Below are 23,333 nucleotides of genomic sequence, written 5' to 3'. Positions count from 1 at the left end.
CTTAATATGCACAAGGCCCCAGGTTCAATCCCCAGTACAGAACAAAGAGCAAACAGGAACGAGAAGGAAAGAAGAGAAGGGAAGGTGAAAAGAGAATATTTGTAGGGTAAAGGGAATGTTTTGCTCTCCTAATAAAAGTTTGAAATTTTAAGACTGCTAAAATAAATAGACAATAGGTTGATTAAAAGGAGAAAAAAACCCCATGGATTTATTAACAGTCACATGTATACAGGAGCCACACAAAATATGAGGCTCAAAGAGGCTCCCAGTGATTGACTCTTACATAGGAAAGATGGAGGTGAAGAAGCTGTAGGCAAATTTTACTAGGATAGTAAACGATTTATAGGGAGGAATGAATGAACTCACAGTGGCCAGGGGCAAATTCCTCTGGGTTCTATGTGAAGGGGTGTTTAATTTTCAACCTCTGTCTGTAGTGTGAGTTTAATCTTTCTTGGTTAATGAAATTTCTCATCCTTAGTAACTTATATTCTTTGTTGTTGTTGTTGCTGCTGTGAAGAATGCTAAGTCATTTAGAAGAATTTGGCTCTTGGTTCTGGACACTGAGCAGTCTAAGAGCATGGACCTGCTGTCTGCTCAGTATTTAGTGAGGGTATGCTTACTGTATCATAGAACTGGAAGAAAGACAAAACAACCATCCTGGGTGTCTCTTTCGCTTCTTATGAAGCCACTAACATTGTCATGGTATTCCACCTTTATGATCTCACCTAACTCTAACTTCCAATAGTTCTCTCCAATACCATTGATCTATAACTTTGGGAATTCATTTTTTTTTCAGTACCTGAACAATTTTAGAGAATACATTCAAGCCATAATATTTTTTCCCAAATATGTGTCATAGTCTCAGGTGAAATACATTAATTCAATTCCAATAATCTCCAAGTATCAGTCCATTTAGCACCAACTCAAAAGATTGATCATGTGACTTGAATACGGGTCAGATTTAAGTCCTGAACCATCCTGGGAAAAATTCACTGCAGTTTTGAAAGCATGAAATGAAAGAAAAATCTACTTCCAAAATGCAGTGTTGGGATAGACATAGGACAGAGGAATTAATTCAAAGGGGACAATAGGCAAGTACAAAGGAAACGGTCACCAGTCACACTCAAAACCAAACAGAACACATGAAGTTTTAAGCCTGGAGAAGCATTTCTTAACTCCCATCTTACCTCCAAGGTGAAGTGATCCTGTTTGCATAGCTACATTAGACAATTTTCCCATGGGGTCACACTTCATTTTTGATTTCTTGATGAATATTTCAGCCACACTTGGGGAAGCCAGCCATGCTGTGCCTTGAATTGATCCTTGTGTGTCAGCCTCCTGAGTGGCTGAGACTATAGGCACTCTACATCTTGATTCCCTGAAAATGCTCTGTATTCTCCAACATACTTTCATCCTGCTTCTTTCCTAATCTCCTCTCTTATTTCACTGCAAAACATTGAAGTCTGGGTATGGTGATGGATGCTGGTAAGGCAGAAGGAATGTGTAGGTTTAGTCCTGCCTTGTGTATATAGCAAGATCCAGGGCAGCCAGGGTTATATTGCAAGACCCAGTCACAAACAGACAGATAAATACCCACAGACAAGCCCACTTATTTCCCAGTTTTGAAATTTCTTCCACCTCATATCTTTCTTGTGACTTTTCAGTTGTCCACCTAATCTTGGCAATTGTCCGTGGATGCAGTGAACACAGCACAGACAAGTTCTTAGCAACTTTAACAAGAACACTCTTTATTCCCATTTCCAAACTTTCATTCCTTTAAAATTCCCTTTTCAATTGAAATGCCTGATTCTGATAATTATTAAAAGAAAGGTCAGACTAAGTCCTTACAGGTAACCAACCCATTTTATTTCACCTAAATGTGTCACACCTACTTTGTTAATTATTGAACATAGATCATATTTAATAGAGGTGGAATAAGAAGAGAGCTGTACATTTCAGAGCATCTATATAGGTAGAAACATTCACAGACTAGAATTTTGTTGAGCGTAAACTACTCTCAATGGCAATGGATATAGAGAAGAAAATATATCTCAAGAGACAACTTGGATATTTCTGGGGGACAAATTTTTTAATTATCAATATAATTGGTGCAGGGATATTTGTGTCCCCCAAGGGAGTGCTACAGTACTCTTCCATGAATGTGGGAGTCTCCTTGTGTGTTTGGGTTTTCTGTGCAGTGCTGTCCTTGACCAGTACTCTCTGCGCTGCAGAAATTGGAATAACCTTCCCATACACGGTGGCTCACTACTATTTTTTAAAGAGATGCTTTGGCCCTTTTGTGGCATTCCTAAGACTTTGGACTTCTTTGTTTACGGGCCCAGGCGTACTGGCTAGTCAAGCTCTGCTACTCGCCGAGTATGGCATTCAGCCTTTCTATCCCAGCTGCTCTGCCCCGGCTGTACCAAAAAAATGTCTGGCCCTGGCGATGCTGTGGATTGTGGGAATTCTGAATTCTCGTGGTGTGAAAGAGCTGTCATGGCTTCAGACAGTGAGCACGGTGCTGAAGATGGGTATACTTAGCTTCATTTCCCTCAGCGGCTTGTTCTTGCTGGTGACAGGGAGGAAGGAGAACGTGCGAAGGCTTCAGAATGCTTTTGATGCCGAGTTTCCAGAGGTGTCTCGGTTGATAGAAGCTATCTTCCAAGGATACTTCGCATTTTCTGGCGGAGGAAGTTTTACATACGTAGCAGGTAATTATTAATCTGGAGGGGGGGAGAAAACATGGCTGATAGGTTGTATGTGAAGTGAGAATCTTTCATTATGCATTGACTATCATCTTAGCGATCTTATCAAACTCTATAGCGATCTTCATTCATTAAGTTCCTAAATCACCTATTCTTAATTTTTCTCCCCATTCAATTCATTTCAAACTAACATGAAAACAAACAAAACCCTTCTCTTTTTCATCTTAATTTTTCTGGGACCAGAAATATGAGACCTCCTGATTTAATGCACTTTTTCTTTCTGTTAATGCATAAATGCTCAGAGGGTGCAAAAAACTCAGTCCTGTGAAACTGTGGATCCAGAAATGTCGTAAAGCCAGACTGGGTTGTGTTGCAAGTGGCTGCACTCTTCGGCTCTTCACCGATTTCATTTATTTAGTTTTGGAATCGTGTTTTTTAATTATAAAAATTTCTTCTTCCATGGATGAATGTGTTGCTAAAGGTTCATACGAAATTACAATTGGGAGATGGGGTGGGGTCCTACACAGCTCAGTATTAGAGCATTTATTTAGCATGCTTGAGGCTCTGGGTTTGATTCCTAGGACAAGAAAAAAGTTTTGGATTATTGCCAGTACCAACGGTCATCTGAGAGAGGTTTCCTTTTCCTCACTCCCCAGCCTGGCCCTCCTGGACACATGAAGTGGACGCGCTCCTACAACTTCAAGACCTTTCCTTACCATGGCAGCTGTGCGCTGCTGTAGCCATTTCTTGTGGGGCATTGCTTCCTTGTTCGCCTCAGGGCAGGGGCTTCGCTTTGCACCTGTACTAGGTCCTTTAGTTTTTTTTTTTTGTTGTTGTTGTTTTTTTTTTTAACATAAGATAATCATAGCTGTCTTGACAGCTCTCAGGCAACAATTTAATACCTCCCTTTCTTTCTTTTTTTTCTTTTTTTTTTTTTTTTTTTAACTTTCTTTATTAGATATTTTATTACATTTCAAATGTTATCCCCTTTCCCAGTTGCCCCTCTCTCCCATCCCCCTCCCCCTGCTTCTATGAGGATGCTCCCCTTCCAACCCAGAATTGTTCCTGTCTAAAGGAAATACAGGAACAAAAAGTAGAGCGGAGACTGAAGGAAAGGCCATCCAGAGACTGCACCACCTGGGGATCCATCCCATATGTAGCCACCAAATCCAGACACTATTGAGGATGCCAAGGTGTGCTTGCTGACAGGAGCCAGATGTAGTTGTCTCCTGAGAGGCTGTGCTAGAGACTGACCAATACAGATGTGGATGCTTGCATCCAACCATCAGACTGAGCATGGAGACCCCAATGGAGGAGTTAGGGGAAGGACTGTAGGAGCTGAAGGGGTTTGCAAACCCCTAGAAAGAACAACATCAACCAATCAGACCCCCCAGAGCTCCCAGGGACTAAACCATCAATCAGAGAGTACATTTGGAGGGACCCATGGCTACATCTGCATATGTAGCAGGCAGCAATGGTAGAGGAAGCCCTTGGTCCTGTGAAGGCTCGTTTTGCTGGTGTAGGGGAATGCCAGGGTAGCAAGGCAGGAGTGGGTAGGTAGATCAGTGCCCTCATAGAAGCAGGAGGGGGAATGGGATAGGGGGATTGTGGAAGGAAACCAGTAAAGGGAATAACATTTGAAATGTAAATAAATAAAATATCCAATAAAAATACATTTAAAAAAATTAGTTTATATTGGGTCCAAAAGTGAGGAATGAAGAAAAAAAGACTCGAATAATTCTTTCGAAGTTTGCGACTTAAAGAGAGTCTTTATGTCTGTGAGTGTGTGAGTGTATGTGAGTGTGGTTGTGTGTGTGTGTGTGTGTGTGTGTGCATCGTGTGCATGTGCACTTGTGTGCACACACCTCAGAAGAATGTACTTTGAAGTAATTTTATCTTGTTCTGCTGCTGGAGATGCATCACTTTCATGTAATTATTTCTGATTAAGAAAGATCTAGAACAGTTAAGAATCTTTAAACTAATACAGAATTTCTCTCAAATGGCTGATGGTCAACAAACAGCTGAGGATGTTTCAATATGTCCTGTCCCTATAGTCCATAAAACCAGGTGTCATGTATTACACCTATAATCCCAGCACTCAGGAGGTATGAGAGGAGGACCAGGAATTCAAGGGTAGTGTTTGGCTACATAATGGATTCTAGACACTGTGTCAAAAAGCAAAACCAGATAAAAAGCCATTTACTTATTCCCTAGCAAGTTAGTAGTTAGGATTTGTCACTTTCTTAATTTGTGCTGTGGTAGCTAATTTACAAAATAAGTTTTAAGATTTTTAAACAGCACTTCTACTTATTTATTTTTAAATTTCTGTCCTTTTTGTTTATTGGATATTTTCTTTATTTACATTGCAAGTGTTATCCCCTTTCCTGGTTTGTACTCCAGAAACCCACCATCCCACCTCCCCACCCTCACCTCCATGAAGGTGCTCTCCCCATTCTCTCCTGGCTCCCTGCCCTGGCATTCCCCTACTTTGGGGCATTGGGCCTTCACAAGACCAAGCGTCTCTCCTCCCATTGATGCCGAACAAAGCCCGTTCTCTACTACATATGCAGCTAGAGCCATGACCCTCTCTATGTGTACTCTTTGTTTGGTGGTTTAGTCCCTGGGAGCTCTGGGGTGACTGGTTGGTTGTTATTGTTGTTCTTTCTATGGGGTTGAATAGAAACCCTCATTTACTTCAATCCTTTCTCTAACACCTTCACTGGGGATCCTGTTCTCAGTCCAATGGTTGGCTACAAGCATCTGCCTCTGTATTTGTCAGGCTCTGACACAGCCTCTCAGGAGATAGCTTTATTAGGCTCCAATCAGCTTGTACCTCTTAGCATCCCTAATAGTGACTATTAGCATGTGGGATGGACCCCCATGTGTGGCAGTCTCTAGATGGCCTTTCCTTTAGTCTCTACTCTACGTTTTGTCTCTGTATTTCCTCCTTGAGTATTTTGTTCCCTCTTCTAAGAAGGACTGAAGAACCCACACTTTTGTCTTTCTTTTTCTTGAGCTTCATGTGGTCTGTAAATTGTATCTTGGGTGTTCCAAGCTTTTGGGCTAATATCCACTTATCAGTGAGTACATGTCATGTATGTGGATTTGTGTGTGTGTGTGTGTGTGTGTGTGTGTGTGTGTGTGTGTGTGTGATTGGGTTACCTCACTCAGGATGATATTGCCTAGTTCTATCCGTCTCCCTAAGAATTTCATGAAATCATTGTTTTTAGTACCTGAGTAGTATTCCATTGTGTAGACGTACCACATTTTCTGTATCCATTCCTCTGCTAAAGGACATCTGGGTTCTATGTTGGAGTATCTTTTGGGTATATGCCTGAGAGTGGTATATGTGGGTCCTGAGGTAGAACTATGTCAAATTTTCTGAGGAAGCGCCAGACTGATTTCCACAGTTGTTGTACCAGCTTGCAATTCCACCAACAATGGAGGAGTGTTCCTGTTTCTCCACATCCTCACCAGCATCTGTTGTCACCTGATTTATTTACCTTAGTCATCCTGACTGGTGTGAGGTAGAATCTCAGGGTTGTTTTGATCTGTGTTTCCCAGATGATTAATGATGTTGAACATTTTTTAGGTACTTCTTGGCCATTCGATATTCCTCAGTTGAAAATTCTTTGTTTAGCTCTGTATCCCATTGTTTAATAAGGTTATTTGATTTTCTGGAGTGTAACTTCTTGAGTTCTTGGTATATATTGGATAATAACTCTCTATTGTGAAGATCTTTTCCCAATCTGTTGGTTACCATTTTGTTTTATTGACAGTGTCCTTTGCTTATAGAAGCTTTGCAATTTTATGAGGTCCCATTTGTTGATTCTTGATCTTAGAATATAAAATTACATGATCGTCTCATTAAATGCTAAGAAAGAAGTTGACAAAATTCAGCACCCTTTCCTGATAAAAGTTTTGGAAAGATTAGGAATTCAAGCCCCATACCTAAGTATAGTAAAAGCAATATACAGCAAACCATTAGCGAATATCAAACTAAATGGAAAGAAACTTGAAGCAATCCCAATAAAATCAAGGACTAGACAAGGCTGCCCATTCTCGCCTACCTATTCAACATAGTACTCAAGTTCTAGCCAGAGACAACAAAAGGAGGTCAAAGGGATATAAATTGGAAAGGAAGAAATCAAAATATCACTATTTGCAGATGATGCGATAGTATACTTAAGTCCCAAAAATTCCACCAGAGAACTCTTAGAGCTATTAAACAACTTTAGCAAATTGGCTGGATACAAAATTAACTCAAACCAATCAGTATCTTTCCTCTACTCAAAGGATAAACAGGCTGAGAAAGAAATTAGGGAAACGATACCCTTCACAATAGTCCCAAATAATATAAAATACTTCGGTATGACTCTAACCAAGCAAGTGAAAGATCTGTATGACAAGAACTTCAAGTCTCTGAAGAAATAAATCAAAGAAGATTTCAGAAGATGGAAAGATGTCCAGAAGATGGATTGGCAGGGTTAATACTGTAAAAATGGCCATCTTGCTGAAAGCAATCTATAGACTCAATGAAATCAAAATTCCAACTCTATTCTTCATAGAGCTAGAAAGAGTAATTTGCAAATTCATTTGCAATAACAAAAAACCCAGGATAGAAAAAACTATTCTCAACAATAAATGAACTTCTGGGGGAATCATCATCTCTTACCTCAAGCTGTATTACAGAGCAATCGTGGTAAAAACTGTATGGTATTCGTTCAGAGTCAGGCAGGTAGATCAATGGAATAGCATTGAAGACCCAGAAATGAACCCAGACATCTATCTTTGAAAAAGGGGCTAAAACCATCCAGTGGAATAAAGATAACATTTTCAACAACTGGTACTGGTTCAACTGGAGGTCAGCATGTAGAAGAATGCAAATTGATCCATTCTTTTTGCCTTGTACAAAGCTCAAGTCCAATTGGATCAACAACTTCCACATAAAACCAGATACACTGAAGGCAGTAGAAGAGAAAGTGAGGAAGTGGCTCAAACACATCGGCAGAGGGGAAAATTTCCTGAACTTCTACTTATAAAATGTGGTTTATCCCATCTCCAGCAGAAATACTAGGCATCAAGTGATGGATAGGGTTGCTATCCCACAGTCAAAACTCTGACCCATAATTATTCTGTCTTAAAGAAATGCAGGAATGGAAGTAGAGAAGAGCCTGAGAAAAAGGTTCAGTGACAGGCCCAAAGTAGGATCCAGCATTAGAGGAGGCCCCAGGACCTGATACCATTAGTGAAGGTATTGGGCCCTAACACAAAGGGACCTACCACCACTGTCCTCCAAAAGACCCAACAAATAACCGAAAGAGTCAGAGGCAGATCTGTGCACACAACCAATGGACAGAAGCTGCTGACCCCTGTGGTTGAATTAGGGAAACGCTGGAGTTGAGGAAGAGGGCAACCCTGTTGGAGAGGACCAGCAGTCTCAACTAACCTGGACCCCTGATATCTTGTAGACACTGGATCACCAACCAGGCAGCCTATACCAGCTGAGATGAGGCCTCCAACTCATATACAGCAGAGGACTCCCAGGTCTGGGTTCAGTCAGAGTAGATGCCCCTAAGACTGGAGGTCCCAGGAAGTTTAGAGGTCTATGCGGTGGGTGGGGTGGGGACATCCTTGTGGAGATGGGGGATGGGGCAGACAGGGAGGAGGTATGGCATGTGGAAGAGTCAGAGGGTGGACCGGGAGGGGAATAAAATCTGGAGCATAATAAACAAACAAACAAACAAACAAACAAACAAATAAATAATTTTTTTTAAAAAAAGAAGAGACAGTTTAACCGTATATTGTGAGAAAGTATCAGGTTGCATTGTTTGAGTTTCTCTGTAAGGAACATTTTTCTTTTAACTATGAACTGTGCATCCTGTTCTATTTAACATGTGCATTTACATATTTATCTTCATGTTTTACCCTCCTGCAGTGTTTCTCAAAAGATTCACACTTTGATATTTGAGATTCCCATCTGCAACGTTTGTTATGATTGTCATTTGATGAGATTACAATTCCTCTAAGATAAAAAAAAATGTGGTTTATCAGCATCTGATAAATAGTACTAGAATAATCTGACTTTCAAGATCAAGGGCCAAGGATATTTACTGTCTGTCTGCCATGTTATTATAAACTGTCATCAGAATAACTTCTTATTATATAATCTGCTTATAAATTAAGTTTTTAAAAATGTTTTATTATATATATTTCTTTACTTACATTTCAAAGGTTATTCCCCTTCCCAGTTTCCTGTCCATAAGCCCCCATTCCCTCCCCTCCCCCTCCCCCATATGGTTATTCCCCCTGTACATCCCCCTTATTGCCCCCCATATTCCCCTGCACTGGGGATCCAACCTTGGCAGGACCAAGGGTTTCCCCTTCCCCTGATGCCCCAACAAGGCTATTCTCTGCTACATATGCAGTTGGAGCCCTGGGTCAATCCATATATAGTCTTTCATTAGGTTTAGTCCTTGGAAGCTCTGGTTGGTTGGCATTATTGTTTTTATGGGGTATAAATTAAGTTTTAATCTTTGTCACCTTACTACAAACCATATATGTAATGAGAATAAATAAAAGGCCAAGAAAAAAAGTGTAGTTAATTTTAAAAGTTGCCCTCTTGTTTCAAAGCTTTAACTAATAACTGTATCTATTAACATAGCTTGTGTGTGGGAGACACATGTGTGTGCTGGAGATCAAATTTTGTCTTTTTACATGCTTGGCAAGTATTCTACCACTGAGATATAATCTAGCCCAACAATAACCATCTTCAAAGGTTTTAAAGGCCCCAGGATTGGAATTTCATTAGCTCATAATTTCTTTTTTTGGTGGTTTGAATGAGAATGGTCCCCATAGATTGATATACTTAAGTGTGCAGTCACCAGGCAGTGAAACTGTTTGAAAGGATTAGAAGGACTAGGAGGTGTGGTCTTATTGTATGTCACTGGGGTGGGCTTTGAGGTTTCAAAAACCTATGCCAAGCCCAGCCTCTCCCCCTCCTCCCTAGCTACCTTGCCTCTCCCCTCCTCCTCCCCTTCCCCTCTTCCTCTCCTCCCCATCTCAAAATGTTAAGCTCTCAGGTACTGTCCCAGTGCCCTGCCTACCTGTATGCCACCATGCTTCTTGCCTTGATGATAATCGACAAACTCTCTGAAACTGTAATCAACCCCGCGGTTAAATACTTTCCTTTATAAGATCCGCCATGAGCACTGTGTTTCCTTACAGCAATACAACAGTAACCAAGACATTTCTGACCCAGAACTAAACAATAGGAGGCACCATGAGCAATAACTGGCAGGCAGAATTAATATCAGATCTGCTAATTCTTTACTCCTTTTCTGCTTCATCATTCATATCAGTTCCATGATGGACAAGCACTTGATTAGTGAGCTACATCTTCAAGCTTTTTTAAAATTTTTTTTAAACTAAAAGGTTGGTTTAACGATTTAAAAATCATTAAAACAACAACAAACCAACAACAACGAAGAGAGGGACGTTAACTCCTTTCAGTACTTGCCTTAAGAATACATTCATGAGATGATCTTGCTAGCCAGGGAGTCTCCTCTGTTACTTTCTCAGAGGTAATGGTCTCGCTGAATCGAAGGAGAAGCAAAGTCGTCAGCTAGGAAAGAAGGAATTTTTCACATAAAACAGGGACTTTAGCAAGACGAGGCATGATGTGTTTTTTTAAAGGACCAGGTCACCAATTAGAGATAATAAAAGGGCCCATCAACCTGCCTCCTGACCTGTCTCTGCACAGTCACGTAATATATTCATGATTTTCACTATATGGTTGCCTAATGTGGAGCTCCTCTTCTTTTTTTCTTTTTTAAAGATTCATTTATTTTATGTATATGAGTGCTTTCTCTGTGGGTACACCTGCAGGCTAGAAGAGGGTATCGGATTTCACTATAGATGGTTGTGAGCCACCATGTGGTTGCTGGGAATTGAACTTAGGACCTCTGGAAGAACAGCCAGTGCTCTTAACCTCTGAGCCACTTCTCCAGCCCGGAGCTTCTCTTCTCTACGTTCACTCTCGTGAAGTTTCTGTTTAACATTCTATTCCTATGATTTGAACACAGTGCCTACTTCCCACTTAAAGAGTGTGAAGATTGGGGAAGGTTACAAATGGTACAGGCGCCTTAACCCCAACTCCAGTGTCTTAAGAAATGCATCAGCGTTCAGTAGTAGTTTGCCTTTGAGTGTGTGAGGGTGTTGTGGCAGAATGAACAGAAAGAATCTTGTCTAATATTTGACACATGTACAATTTAAAAAATTAAGTTTAAGGATTTATTTTTAAAATTCCCCAAGTCTGATGCTGCTATTTTGTGTGTTATAGGGGAGCTGAAGGAACCCAGCAAAACAATTCCTAGATGCATATTCACAGCGCTGCCTCTGGTAACTGTGGTGTACTTACTGGCTAATCTTTCCTACCTGACAGTTCTGAGCCCCCAGGAACTTCTCTCTTCAGGTTGGTATACATAAACAGTAAGACAATAAATAAATAAAAAAAGTTCTTTTGGCATAGTTGAGTCACGTTGCCAGTCAGGATGGCTGTGCATTGTTCATTATTATACAGAGAGATGCAATTCATGATGTTTTAATAACAGGGTGGTGAGAGTATGATTTGACTTAAAAGGGAGATTCGTTTCAAGTATAGCTATGTACTTTCTGATTATGTGGAAAAGGTACGGAGTGACACAGATTCAAAATATTAGCTACCGTTTGCAGGAATTCAGGCAGAGCGATGATGAATAACCAGTAGCCATGGATACCTGCAAAGGCTGGATGGTCAATAGTCTATGTGACGCTGAGAGTGGAAGGTTTGAAATGAGGGACCTTACCAGCTGAACAAACAAACACTAACTGCTGCTTGATGCCTAGAGTCAATATTATTAGTATGTAAAATAGACATTTATTTATCTTAAATAGCTCTAAATCTTGTGTGGCAAATGACCCTAAATATATTGAAAATTTGATTAAAGTGACAACCGAAGAATATTCCAGGGATATTTTCAGTATCTTAGGACACGAATATTTTCTACCTGATGGCTCTGACACCCAGGGAAGTCCTCTCTTGAGGTTTGTATACACAAACAGCAAGACGGAAATACAATACAGCTCTTTGAGTGCAGTTGTGCCCCATTGCCAGTCAGGAGGGCTGCGCACCGTTCGTTATTATACAGAGTCCCAATTCATGGTGTTCTAGTAACAGGCTGGCCAGGATGTGCCTGTGTTTTAGACTGTGAGAGAGCATTTGGAAAGCTGAGACTGGAGGATCTCTAGGTTAGAGAGACTCTTTTTAGAAAAGACAAAAAAAAAAAAGACAGAGAAAGAAACTCTCAAAGAGAGATCAACAGTCACTTAAAGATGAATAGCAGAGTCAAGTTGTAAAAAGAAGTTCGAAAAAATGGAAGACTAGCTCTTTCACACACCAATGCCACACTTCAAGTTGTCACCTCTTGAGGTAAACTGTTACTCAGTAACTTTGAACTAAGCAGCACTGAACGACTCTTCTTGGTTTGGTGAGTATTTGAGAACTGTGGGATAAGTTTCCTCCTGACCTAGAAATATATATATATAATCAGATTGTAGATCATCAGAGTATACACAGTGTGCAATGGTAAATTCTGGATTTCCAACACCTTCATCATGATCATTTGTTTACTTGGGGAGATTTCAAACCTCGGGGTAGGTTTAATAAAAACCTCATGGAATTGCCTCCACTGCCACGTGACTGCTGTCGCATGCTGCCAGGTGGTGTGCCACAACAGAGTTGGTTCACTATGGGTCTAGGAAGACTTGGTATGAGAGAGGAGATAGAAACAAGTTTCTGTGGGAACTAATCAAATGCAACCCTGGGCAGATACACTGCCTCATGAACTAACCCAGCTGTGTCAGGGACCATTTATAACAGTAGCTCTCAACCTTCCCAATGCTGGGAACGTGTAATACAGTTCCTCACGTTGAAGTGATGCCAATATAAAATTATTTTTGTTACTATTTCATAATTGTAATTCTGCTATTTTTGTGAACTGTAATGCAAATGTCTGATATTCAAGATATTTGATATATAAGACCCCTGTGAAAAGGTCTTTCTTAGGGCTTTTATTGATGCAAAGAAACACTATAACCAAGGACCAAGTTGGGGAGGAAAGGGTTTATTCAGATTTCACTTCCACATTGCTGTTTGCCAGTGAAGGAAGTCAGGACAGGAACTCAAATGGGGCAGGAACCTGGAGGCAAGAGTTGCAGAGGCCATGGAGGGATGCTGTTTATTGGCTTGCTCCTCATGGCTTGCCTGGCCTACCTTCTGACAGAAGTCAGGACTGCCAGCCCTGCACTGGCATCACCTACAATCGCCTGGGTACTCCGCTATTGACCACTAATTAAGAAAATGCACCTCATGGAGGTGTTTTCTTAACTGAAGCTTCTTCCTTTCTGATGATTCTGACTTGTGATTCACTGAATCCGGCACTCTTTATGACTATAGGCAGTACTCTGGCTATATTGGCTACTAGAGAACTCTGGAATAGGGTAGAAATTGCAACAATTTTATAGGTATCCCAATAGTTTGGACTTGTGTGAAAAACTCAGGAAGCTGCTAACTGTTGTTTGCAATTTGTTTTTTGTTTTTTTTTATCATTGACTTTCTCAGGCTTATAATCTTCAGAATTGATTTAAAATCTGAATGATTACTTTAGAATTTTAAGACATGTACTCTTACTGCATTGGAATTTCACGCTGAGAGATAAGACATGTACATTTAGGGAAGACTGTCATATCATCAGTTACAGTGGCACAGAATTAAAGACCACCAACATATCCAAAAAGTTGGAAGTAAATCGCTTATCTAAGTCTACATAGTGGACTTTCCTGGGTTTTTGTTTAAATATTTAAATTGCATTTACTTATTATTTTGTGTGTGTGTGCACGTGTGCTCTGTTGTACGTATGAAGGCCAGAGGACAACTTGCAGGAGTTGGTTCTCTCCGTCTGCTCTGTGGGGATGGAAGTCAGGTCTTCAGGTGTGGCAGCATGTAGCTGTAGAGCCCTCTCATTGACACCATTGAGGTTTTCAGAAGCTCATATTGTTGATGGACACTTAAGAGGACAATGGTTACACGTGTTAATGATGGAAAAGTTTCTACATGCAAGGTAGAAAGGAACCAGTGAACATTATTTTTTGCTTTATGAACTACATGATTTATATAACTACAGATATGGTTGTAAACAAAAAGAGGTAAGCTATTAGGAGTTAGGAACTTGAGGGCTAGAGGTTGTCAACCAAGCATATGGAAAGGGGTCTGGAATTTTTTAGAATATAGTGTGAATTGGTGTTACATTTTTTTCTCGAGACACACTGGGATCTATGATCATACTAGTTTCCACACTTTATATAGAGAAGAGCTCAGGCAGTTCGGTCACATGCATGGTGTTTAGTCTGTAGATGTCAGATCTCTGTCTTGTTTCCACACTTACTGTTCTCTTAAGAAAAAGGCTTTTCGTTTTCTTTTAAATCTTACTTTAAAATTTTTATTTCCTTTTGTTTCATGTCCATTGGTGTTTTGCCCGCATGTATGTGGGCCTGAGGATGTTGGATGAACAGAGGCTGGAATTACAGACAGTTTTCAGTTGCCATGTGGGGGCTGGAAAGTGAACTTGAGTTTTCTGCAAGAGCAGTCAGAGATCTTAACCATTGAGCCATCTCTCCAGCCTGAAAAAAATGTCCTCATCTGGGTGTGGAGGTGCATGCCTTTAATTCCGTATCTTTAGAGGGAGAGGCAGCTGCACCCCTGTGAGTCGGAGGGAGGCATAGCAAACTCCCTGAAAGTCGGGACTACGTAGAGAGACCTTGTCTCAAAACAAAAAAGAAAATGAACCAAAAAACCCAAACAACTTCCAAATTTTTACTGTGAAAATTCTATACAGGAGGAAAGAAGTGCTCCTTCAGAATTTGGAGTATAGGAAGAGTGTGGAAGGAATTTCAGCTCCGGCATTTTCAATCTGAAAATCCCGAAGCCCTGCTGACCGCGTGTTCAGAGTGCTTACAAATGTTCTAGAGGTTTCTGAGCCACACTTAAAATATGGGATATTAACATAGGGCTAGATAATCTAAATGGTTAAGAAGTGATGTGGAAACAGTATTAAGAAAGTTTCCTTGTTCAGACTGTCTACAGGAAGTTTGTCTCAAACACCTAGCTGCATTAGGAAATTTGAACTGTAAGTGGAAATTTTAGAATTAATTACTCACAAATTGACACAACCATTTTTGGATGAACTTTGTAGTGTTTCTCTTATTTAAGACACACACGTTTATGGGTCAGTGAGATGGCTCAGTGGGTCAAGCACTTGCTGTGTAACGCTGGTGACCTGAGTTGGATTATTGGAACCCACAGTAGAAGAGAGCTGACTCTTAAACTCAAAGTTGTGTTTTAATCTCTCTCTCTCTCTCTCTCTCTCTCTCTCTCTCTCTCTCTCTCTCTCTCTCTCTGTGTGTGTGTGTGTGTGTGTGTGTGTGTATGTGTGTGCCTCCTATACACATGATGATGATGATGATGATGATATGAATTGTAAAAATGGTATGCTCACAAGTTGTACTTTTAAAAATATACTCTGAACAGAATTATATAAATAATAAGAAATTAAGGCACAGAAGTCATGCACAACTGGTCTACATAGGTAGTTCTGTGTCATCCAGAGCTACATAGTGAAACCCTATTTCAAAGTAAATATAAATAATAAACAAGAAAGAAAGAATTTTTATGAGTGATTTTTGACGTCTTAAAATAGTTTCTTGTTATGGTCATCCATTAAATGATTTCACATTCTGTTTTGCGTGTTTTTTTTTTTATTAAAGTACATTTTTCTTTTGGAGGCCTAGAATCTTGCTCTATGGCCCAGGTTGGTTTGGAACTCTGATCTTCTTTTCAGCCTTCATTTTTCAGAGACATTGCTATGAAGCTCAGATTTAAAGCACATTTTCCATTAACAAAAAATAGAAAACAGCCCGCAAATCAATCAATTCAGAACAAATGGAGAATTTATGGCTATATTACAGAGTACTGAGAAGTACCTAAAATAATTGTATGAATGTATGTGTACCAATATGACCAAGATACATGGGAAATGAACAAAAGTAAATGTAAATATTCAGTCACAGGAGAACCTCCACACTCACACATGTGCACACAAATGACTCAAGCATACCCCCCTTATAGGCTGATATAATATATAATATATAATTATAGGAAAGGCAGGAAAGGGAAGCAGCCAGATGTGAACAGCATTTACATCTGGAATACATGAATAAGAACTTGTTAAGGACAGGGGTTTTTTGACTTTATAGGCTTCACTGTTTATTTTACTTTATATATATTGTATATATCACATGTATAATAAAACTAAATGAAAATGGAGGAAAGAGTTGAAAATGAGACAATAACTTGTAGACTAGTGATAAAGATCATACAAGAATATGATCTTTAATTTTTATCAAAATAACTAATTTTTGAGACTCAGTGTGGGCAGAGCTACGTGAAGTCATCTGGTTGTAAGGAACTGTGGTTGTAGAATGTTCACTGAGAAACTGGAGATTTCCTGTGCAGTACGGGAAGGAAGTATTTTGAAAAGATATAGTGTGTTGAGGTCTGGGTGGCCAATAGGAAGACCTTATTTGGAATGAGCAAGAACTGTAACAGTATATATTTAAGTAACACACAGTACTGTCAGATAACAATCAGGAACAGGTAATGTGGCAGGTAGGGCTATTTAAAGTGGATTACTAGCATGGCACCTCATACCTGTAATCCCAGCATCTAGAAACAGTGACAAGATGATTATACATGTGTAGCCAACCTGGGATACATAAAAGGTCTTGTTTCTAAACCAGCAAGCAAACACCAGTAAAGAAGTAAGATCTTGCATGGTGGCCCATATCTTTAATCCTAGCACACAGGAAGCAGTGGTAGGCAGATCTCTCAGTTTGAGGCCATCCTGGTCTACATAGCCAGTTCCAGGACAGCCAGAGATAGAGAAACCTGTCTCAACAAACAATTGAGATCTTAAGGACAAGATCCATTGATAATATTTTTAAATTGGTTACATTACCAAAGTCTTATTGATTATCATACATCAAAATACTGATGCAATGGGGAGTCATCTGGAAGCCTGTGGACAAAATTAAGAGCTCAGAGGACACCTACCTCCTCAGGGCCATTAGGGTCTGGTCTGTTCAGTTCGCAGAAAACACAACTTATTTCTTTGTGAAGGAATGATCTGCCTTACCATATATTTTCACAATATGAATTGGACTCAAAAGAATTTCTCTGAGTAATGAGTATTTTTGTCTATTCGTGATCCCTTTAAACAGCATATATTCTTCATACTTTGACATTTTCATACAAGTACACAATGTATTTCGATCATCTTCACTCTCTCATTTCCATCATTCAAATCCTATTGGATTTTATACTGACTGTCATATTGAGTTCCTAAGGTCTTTTTTTTTTTGGCCTTCAAACACAAGTAGCAATTTCGGAATATACACTAATGCTTTCTCTAACGCAAAGTTTCTGAATTTCAATACATCAACATTTTGGACCACTTTGTTTTGGAGTGATCAGTCTTGAACCCAGAACCTCACATAGGGTGAGCAAGCAAATTGCTGTAGGCTTCAATTTTTCAGAACCTACTTTAATAAGGGTCCTTAAACACTTTAATCTCCCTTCTAGCCCACCTAAAAGAGGTGAATGAAAAGAAAGATTAATAGGAAATGTCAATGTGGACCTATATAGAAGTAGTACTTTGGGGCGACTCCAATCTTTGTTGTCAGGATATGAGCAGTCCAGTCCAAAACATCAAACATGAGTCAGTAGCAGCAGCTTGATCCAGAAGAAACCGAGAGGCTCCACTGAATCATCAAGAGTCCACAAAAGCTACAGGTAGCAGCCAAAATACCACAAGGTGCATTTCTCGCTATGAAGGCATGCCAAGTGAAGATCGGTGAAGACCAGAGAAGCGTTGCAAGGTGAACCAGTGCAAGAGCATCCTCTCACTGTCTGTGGGGTTATACTTACATTCTTTCTAAACATCATGCGCCCTCTCAAGTATCTGTTTCAGCAAAATATCATATGCCTCCTCACAAGACAGCTTCCAGAAAACCATGTGGTGACATGTCTATTGTCACCAAAACATCCTCTCACATCTCTGGTTCAGCAAAACATCTTTCCACGTGTCTGTTTCAGCAAAAAACAGAACAAAACAACAACAACAAAAACCCTGAAAACCTCTCACATGACAGCTTCCAGAAAAACATCACATGACACAACTGAGTCTCTAAAGAAACCAGAAATTTCCACTTCACATCACCATTGCACTGTATCCCAAGTCCTAGACCACATGGTTCTTTGAAGCTGTCCTGACCATAGTAAGATGTTTATCAGCATCTCTGGTTACTACTTACTAGAAGGTCAACAGCCAATGCCTACTTCTCCAGTTATGGGAAATTAGACAATTCTCCAGACATTGTCACATGACCTCTGAAGATTGAAGTGATTTGCAGCTGAGAACCATTGGTCTATACTTAGAAAAGTCTCTAGCATCATAAATACTTTTGATCTGTGTAATTTATGCTCTTTTTTTTTTTTTACATTTTACATTGTGCTATGTATGGTTTGGGCGAGCCTCAGACTCTCTCATCAGTGCTGTGTTTTGCTTCTTCTGACACTGGCTAAGTGTGTCAGCATTCTCTATGCTAGTTGTAGTCCATAAGCATACTTTCAATCGCCTCAACACATCTAGTGCATTCCTCAACTATGTATTGAAAGCTCATTATTACAGAGTCTGTCTGTGAATAAGTTACTTATGTTATAGACAAGACATGAGGGGTCTTTGCCTTCAATAAGTTTCTGATTTTTTTTTTGGAAAGACATAAACTCAACTATTTGTGGTGCAGTATATGATCCAAAATAAGCACAAGCACAAGATATGACTTAAATGTGAAAAAGGAAATAACAAAGCTCTCTTTGTAGATTTTATCTTTTGGATATCATGTTTTGTCTGTGAAGTATTTCTATAAAGGTTTGTCATTGGATTCTCTTTTCATAACACTTCTTTTTTTTGTGTATCTTTTTCCTCTGCAGATGCTGTGGCTCTCACATGGACAGACAGGGTCATTCCCCAATTAACATGGAGTGTTCCTTTTGCTATTTCTGCCTCACTGTTCAGCAACCTTGTGACTAGTGTATTTGAGACATCAAGAACGTCATATATTGCAAGCAAGAATGGGCAGCTGCCCTTGTTGTGTAGTACCCTAAATGTTCACTCCTCTCCCTTTATGGCTGTGCTACTAGATGTCAGTATGGGGTCCATTGCAATTGTCTTAACAAACCTAATTGAGCTGATAAACTATCTATTTTTTGTTTTTTCCATTTGGACTGTCTTATCAGTAATAGGGATCTTGAAACTGAGGTACCAGGAGCCTAATCTACACAGACCATATAAGGTAAGGGTGGGTTGGGTGAATTTGTTCCATATGAAATATGATACATGGTTGTATTTGAATGGTATATTCGGAAGATCTACACGATATGTGTTACTACTTAGCAAACTGAGAAGTAAATATGGATAACGTGCTCTTTGTTTTCACTTTGTTCATGATGAATAGATTTTGCTTAACACAAAATCTCTTAGGTTTGATCTAAGGCAGATAATTTTGGATGGTGAGACAGATCATTGGGGGTCCTTTGAACTGAGATTGCTTGATTTACTTACAGAATTATTACACAAGTTGTATCTTTTACAGTAAGGAAAGATATGCCAAGTGATAGACAGAAGATGTAAAAAGCATGATGATATTTACTGTTATGAAATATCAGCTCAACTAGATCAGCAGCAGATTTCTTCTCTTAAATTTTATTACCTGTAAACTTGCTTTTAGTTGAGAGAAGAAAATATGTCATGCAAAAAGAAAGCATTCTCTCATAGCAGAAAAAGTAACAAGCAAAAGCTTGGCACTGTGAGGATATTATCGGGGGAGTCTATGCACACAATGGAATAGTCTCGATTGGTTGATGACCAAAGCTTTGTTGGAGGATTACCTGTCCTACAGAAGTTAGATACCCCTTCCTGTTTACATCCTTATGAGAGAAGAGAAAATGGGTTTATAGAAAGTATGTCGCTTGTCAAGGCTCATATAGCACAGAATGAAGTCAAGATTCAATTCTCAGCAGTCTCTATAGAGTGTCTGACTTTTGCTAAGTATAAACTATCAGAACCCAGAGAGAAAGGAAGCAATGTTCTCATCACTGACTGTGCTGATTTGTCACTGCCTTCTCCTTTCAGTCTTCCCTTCTGTTTCTTCCATTCAACCGTGACTAACTCTTGATTATTTGGGAACCCATTATAATGTGGCTATATTGCAAGTGCCTTGCTAGAGTCTCTTCTCTAGCAAGAAGCCCAGCCCCCATCCTTAGGCAAGCTATCATCTCTCTGGACACTCACTGAATGCCAAGTGATGCCCTGACAGTGACATCCAGGGTATGATCAGAGGACCCCCGGGTATATACGACTGATGTCCATCCTCTCCCTGGACGCACCTCCAGTGTTTCCTCTCCTCCTAATCTCATATCTCTATCTTTTAAAATCTTTTGCTTCTTTGCTGTTTTCAGACTCACAAATACTGGTTAGGTGTAATTGAGGGGAAGTTATGAATTGTTGATAGAGTTCCAAAACATCAGGAAATACAAGGTAATCATTAAGAGTTTAGACTCAGTCTTTTACCACTGATTAGATATGGAAGGAAGTTATGAATTGTTGATGGAGTTCTAATAAATCAAGAAATACAAGGTAATTAAGGGTTTGAGCTCAGGTCTAGTTCCTACCTTCTTTTCTTTTCTTTTTTATTGGTTATTTTGTTTATTTACATTTCAAATGCTATCCACTTTCCTGGTTTCACCTCTGGAAACCCCATCCCATCCAATCCCACCATTCCCCCACTTTTATGAGGCTGCTCCCACTTCCACCTCACCACCCTAGCATTCTACTACACTGGGGCATCAAGCCTCCATAGGGCCAAGGGCCTCCTCCTTCACTGATGCCAAATCAGGCCATCCTCTGGTTCATGTGCAGCTGAAGCCATGGGTCCCTCCATGTGTACCCTATGATTGGTCCCTACCTTCTTTTCTAAGCTTTCTCTTATTTCACTGCTGACATATCATTCATGTTTACAATGGACACAGTCAATATTTGTCTCCTTAAAATCTTGGCAGGATTATATAAGTAAAGGGATGCAAAAATTCAGTGTATAGCATTAACAGTTACCATTGTACTATTATTGGACTTCCATTTGCTTTAAAAGGAATTTTTTTTGGCCTGACTTCATGAATCCTCACATCCTTTGTTCAATTATTTGATGAAAAAAACTGATCTATGAGATACTTATTTTATTAAGGCCTGTAAACAATTGAGAGGAATCTGTTATTTAGGATTCAAATGAATTAGCCACTCACTAAAATGTTTAATAATTTCAACCACTATATTATATCAGTAGAGTATAGATTCATGTCTTCTACAGATATTTCAAAATTGGTTGTCCAGAGGTAGATGGTATATGTCTATGATTCAAGTTAATCTAGAGGCTTTGGGAGGCTGACGCAGGAAAATTATGAGTTTAAAGATGACCTGATGTACTTAGTAAGACCTTCAAGGGAAAAAAAAAAAACAAGGGTAATATTAAGTGTGGGATGTTTACATTTCTAGCACAATCCTGGTACCAAGAATGATGTTTTGGAATGAATCTTTTGTCCAAACAAAAGTAGAATTTCAGACAAAGAATTTTTCTGCCTTAATACATTTCTTCCTTTGTATGTGAAATTTCTACAACCCTAATATTTAACTGTCGATATTAATTTGATTAACAGAGGGTAAAAATAGTTTTCTCTTAACTTGACCAGTGACTTGAAATATTTTATTTGGAAGGTTGCCCAGATCCCCACCCCTCTACCCTAGCAGGCCTAGACACTCCTTCTGAATAAGTTCTTTCCACTTATGCCTGCAGGTAGTCATAATTATCAGCATATGCTTATGACCGTCCCCACTCATGAAGCATCAAGGCTAGCTTCTGATGTCCCCTTAACTAGCATTTTCTCTTGGGAATCTTCATGTTTCCTTTCACTGTGGCATTACAAGCCTTGAGCCCATTGATCTAACTCTAAGGCTGACTTAGCCTGTTCCCTATCATCAGCTTCCTGTTGTTTTTACTTATGGGACTATTCAGCCATCATACATGGCTTTTCACATCTAATTACTTCTCTCAATTTTATCTTTTCAGGTGTTTTCTCCGTTCTTATTCATAACAGCTGCCATCAGCCTGAGCATGGTTTTGATTCCACTTATCAAGTCTCCGAAGATGCAATATATCTATGTGTTCCTCTTCTTTCTCGGTGGACTACTGTTTTACGTGCCATTGATACACTTTAAATTGAAGTTAATGTGGTTCCAGAAGTTGACTTGCTATCTGCAGTTACTGTTTAATATTTGCATCCCTGATGTGTCTGATGAGCATGTGCCAGAAGAAGAAAGTTGAGAAAGAATAGACTTTTGTAACCATATCATGTTCCAGCTAAAGGTTAAGTGTAGGCTAGAATAGTAAAATGGCGACTCTAGAAATGGAAATGGTGTATAGAAAAGTACACAGGAAGTTCCTGGTTTTGACAATGACAAAGGAAGTGCCTGGAGAGATGGCTTTGCTTTTAAGGGTACCAGTTGCCCTCCCAGAGGACTGAAGTTCAATCCACAGGACCCACATAGACGCTCATAACTCTTGAACTTTAGGCACAGAGGAGCCAATATCCTCTTCTGGATTCTGAAGACATTACACACATGCGGTGTACAGATAGACATGTAGGCAACCATGCACATTTACAAAAAAAAAAAAGAAAAAGAAAGAAAAATAGCAAAGAAAGTATTATACATAACTAAACATTTTTAATACAAATTAAATTCCTAGTTTGTGTAGCTTCACATATTAACAATGTCTTTCTCATTCTTCTGTTTGTTTATCTCATCGATTTTCTACTGAATGTAGTCTTAAAATAAAAGTTAATGATTGAAATTAAAAATTCTCTCAGTATTTTTTTCTCTTTTAGGAGCATCAAAAAAAAAAAAACCCAAAAACAACAATAACAATTAAGAAAAAAACTACCACCAACAAAAAAACCCAAAGAGAAAAAAAGAAAGCAAAAGCCTAATTGGTATTTTCATTGTTGTTTTGTTTATTTTAGAGACAGATTCTCACTCTGTACCTAAGCCTGCTTCCATTCATAACTCCCCTCCCAGCATCCTTAGCACTGGATTTATAGAGTCGGTTTCAGTTCCTGCCTTAGCTCCCCAATGATGTGCTTTAACCTCTAAGTCATGATAAACCCCTTTCTCCTCCTAGTTGGTTTTTGCCAGTGTTTTACCACAGCAACAGAGAAAACTAGTACAGACTAGTATACACATATTTACCAGCTTCTTACCTTCAAACCCAAGGTGCATTAACCAGGAAAAGTGGTCAAGTGAAGTGTTCTTAGGGACTGTGTTAGTTACCTTTCCTGTTGTGGTGATGAAATACCCTGACAAATGT

General features: G+C 39.4%; 1 protein-coding gene across 1 annotated transcript; it reads left to right on the top strand.

Moving 5' to 3' along the window:
- Positions 1-1,965: 1,965 nt before the first annotated feature.
- Slc7a13 (solute carrier family 7 member 13) lies at positions 1,966-22,643 on the top strand. Its single transcript, XM_032890362.1, has 4 exons — positions 1,966-2,711; positions 11,047-11,178; positions 18,850-19,211; positions 22,038-22,643. Exons 1-4 carry the CDS (start codon positions 2,021-2,023, stop codon positions 22,290-22,292), a joined length of 1,440 nt encoding a protein of 479 aa, XP_032746253.1. The 5' UTR covers positions 1,966-2,020; the 3' UTR covers positions 22,293-22,643.
- The last annotated feature ends 690 nt before the right edge of the window (positions 22,644-23,333 follow it).

This window comes from Rattus rattus, chromosome 1 (assembly GCF_011064425.1).
Source record: "Rattus rattus isolate New Zealand chromosome 1, Rrattus_CSIRO_v1, whole genome shotgun sequence".
Taxonomy (NCBI): domain Eukaryota; kingdom Metazoa; phylum Chordata; class Mammalia; order Rodentia; family Muridae; genus Rattus; species Rattus rattus.
Note: the sequence above shows the minus strand (reverse complement) of the source record. Positions and strands in the feature narration are given on the sequence as shown.

What these genes read in the sequence shown, in the direction of transcription:
- Slc7a13 (XM_032890362.1), top strand. Translation starts at nt 2,021, where the DNA reads ATGGCAATGGATATAGAGAAGAAAATATATCTCAAGAGACAACTTGGA. An exon ending in AAGTTTTACATACGTAGCAG is followed by an intron (nt 2,712 to 11,046) that starts GTAATTATTAAT and finishes TGTGTGTTATAG; the next exon opens with GGGAGCTGAAGGAACCCAGC. An exon ending in ATCTACACAGACCATATAAG is followed by an intron (nt 19,212 to 22,037) that starts GTAAGGGTGGGT and finishes TTATCTTTTCAG; the next exon opens with GTGTTTTCTCCGTTCTTATT.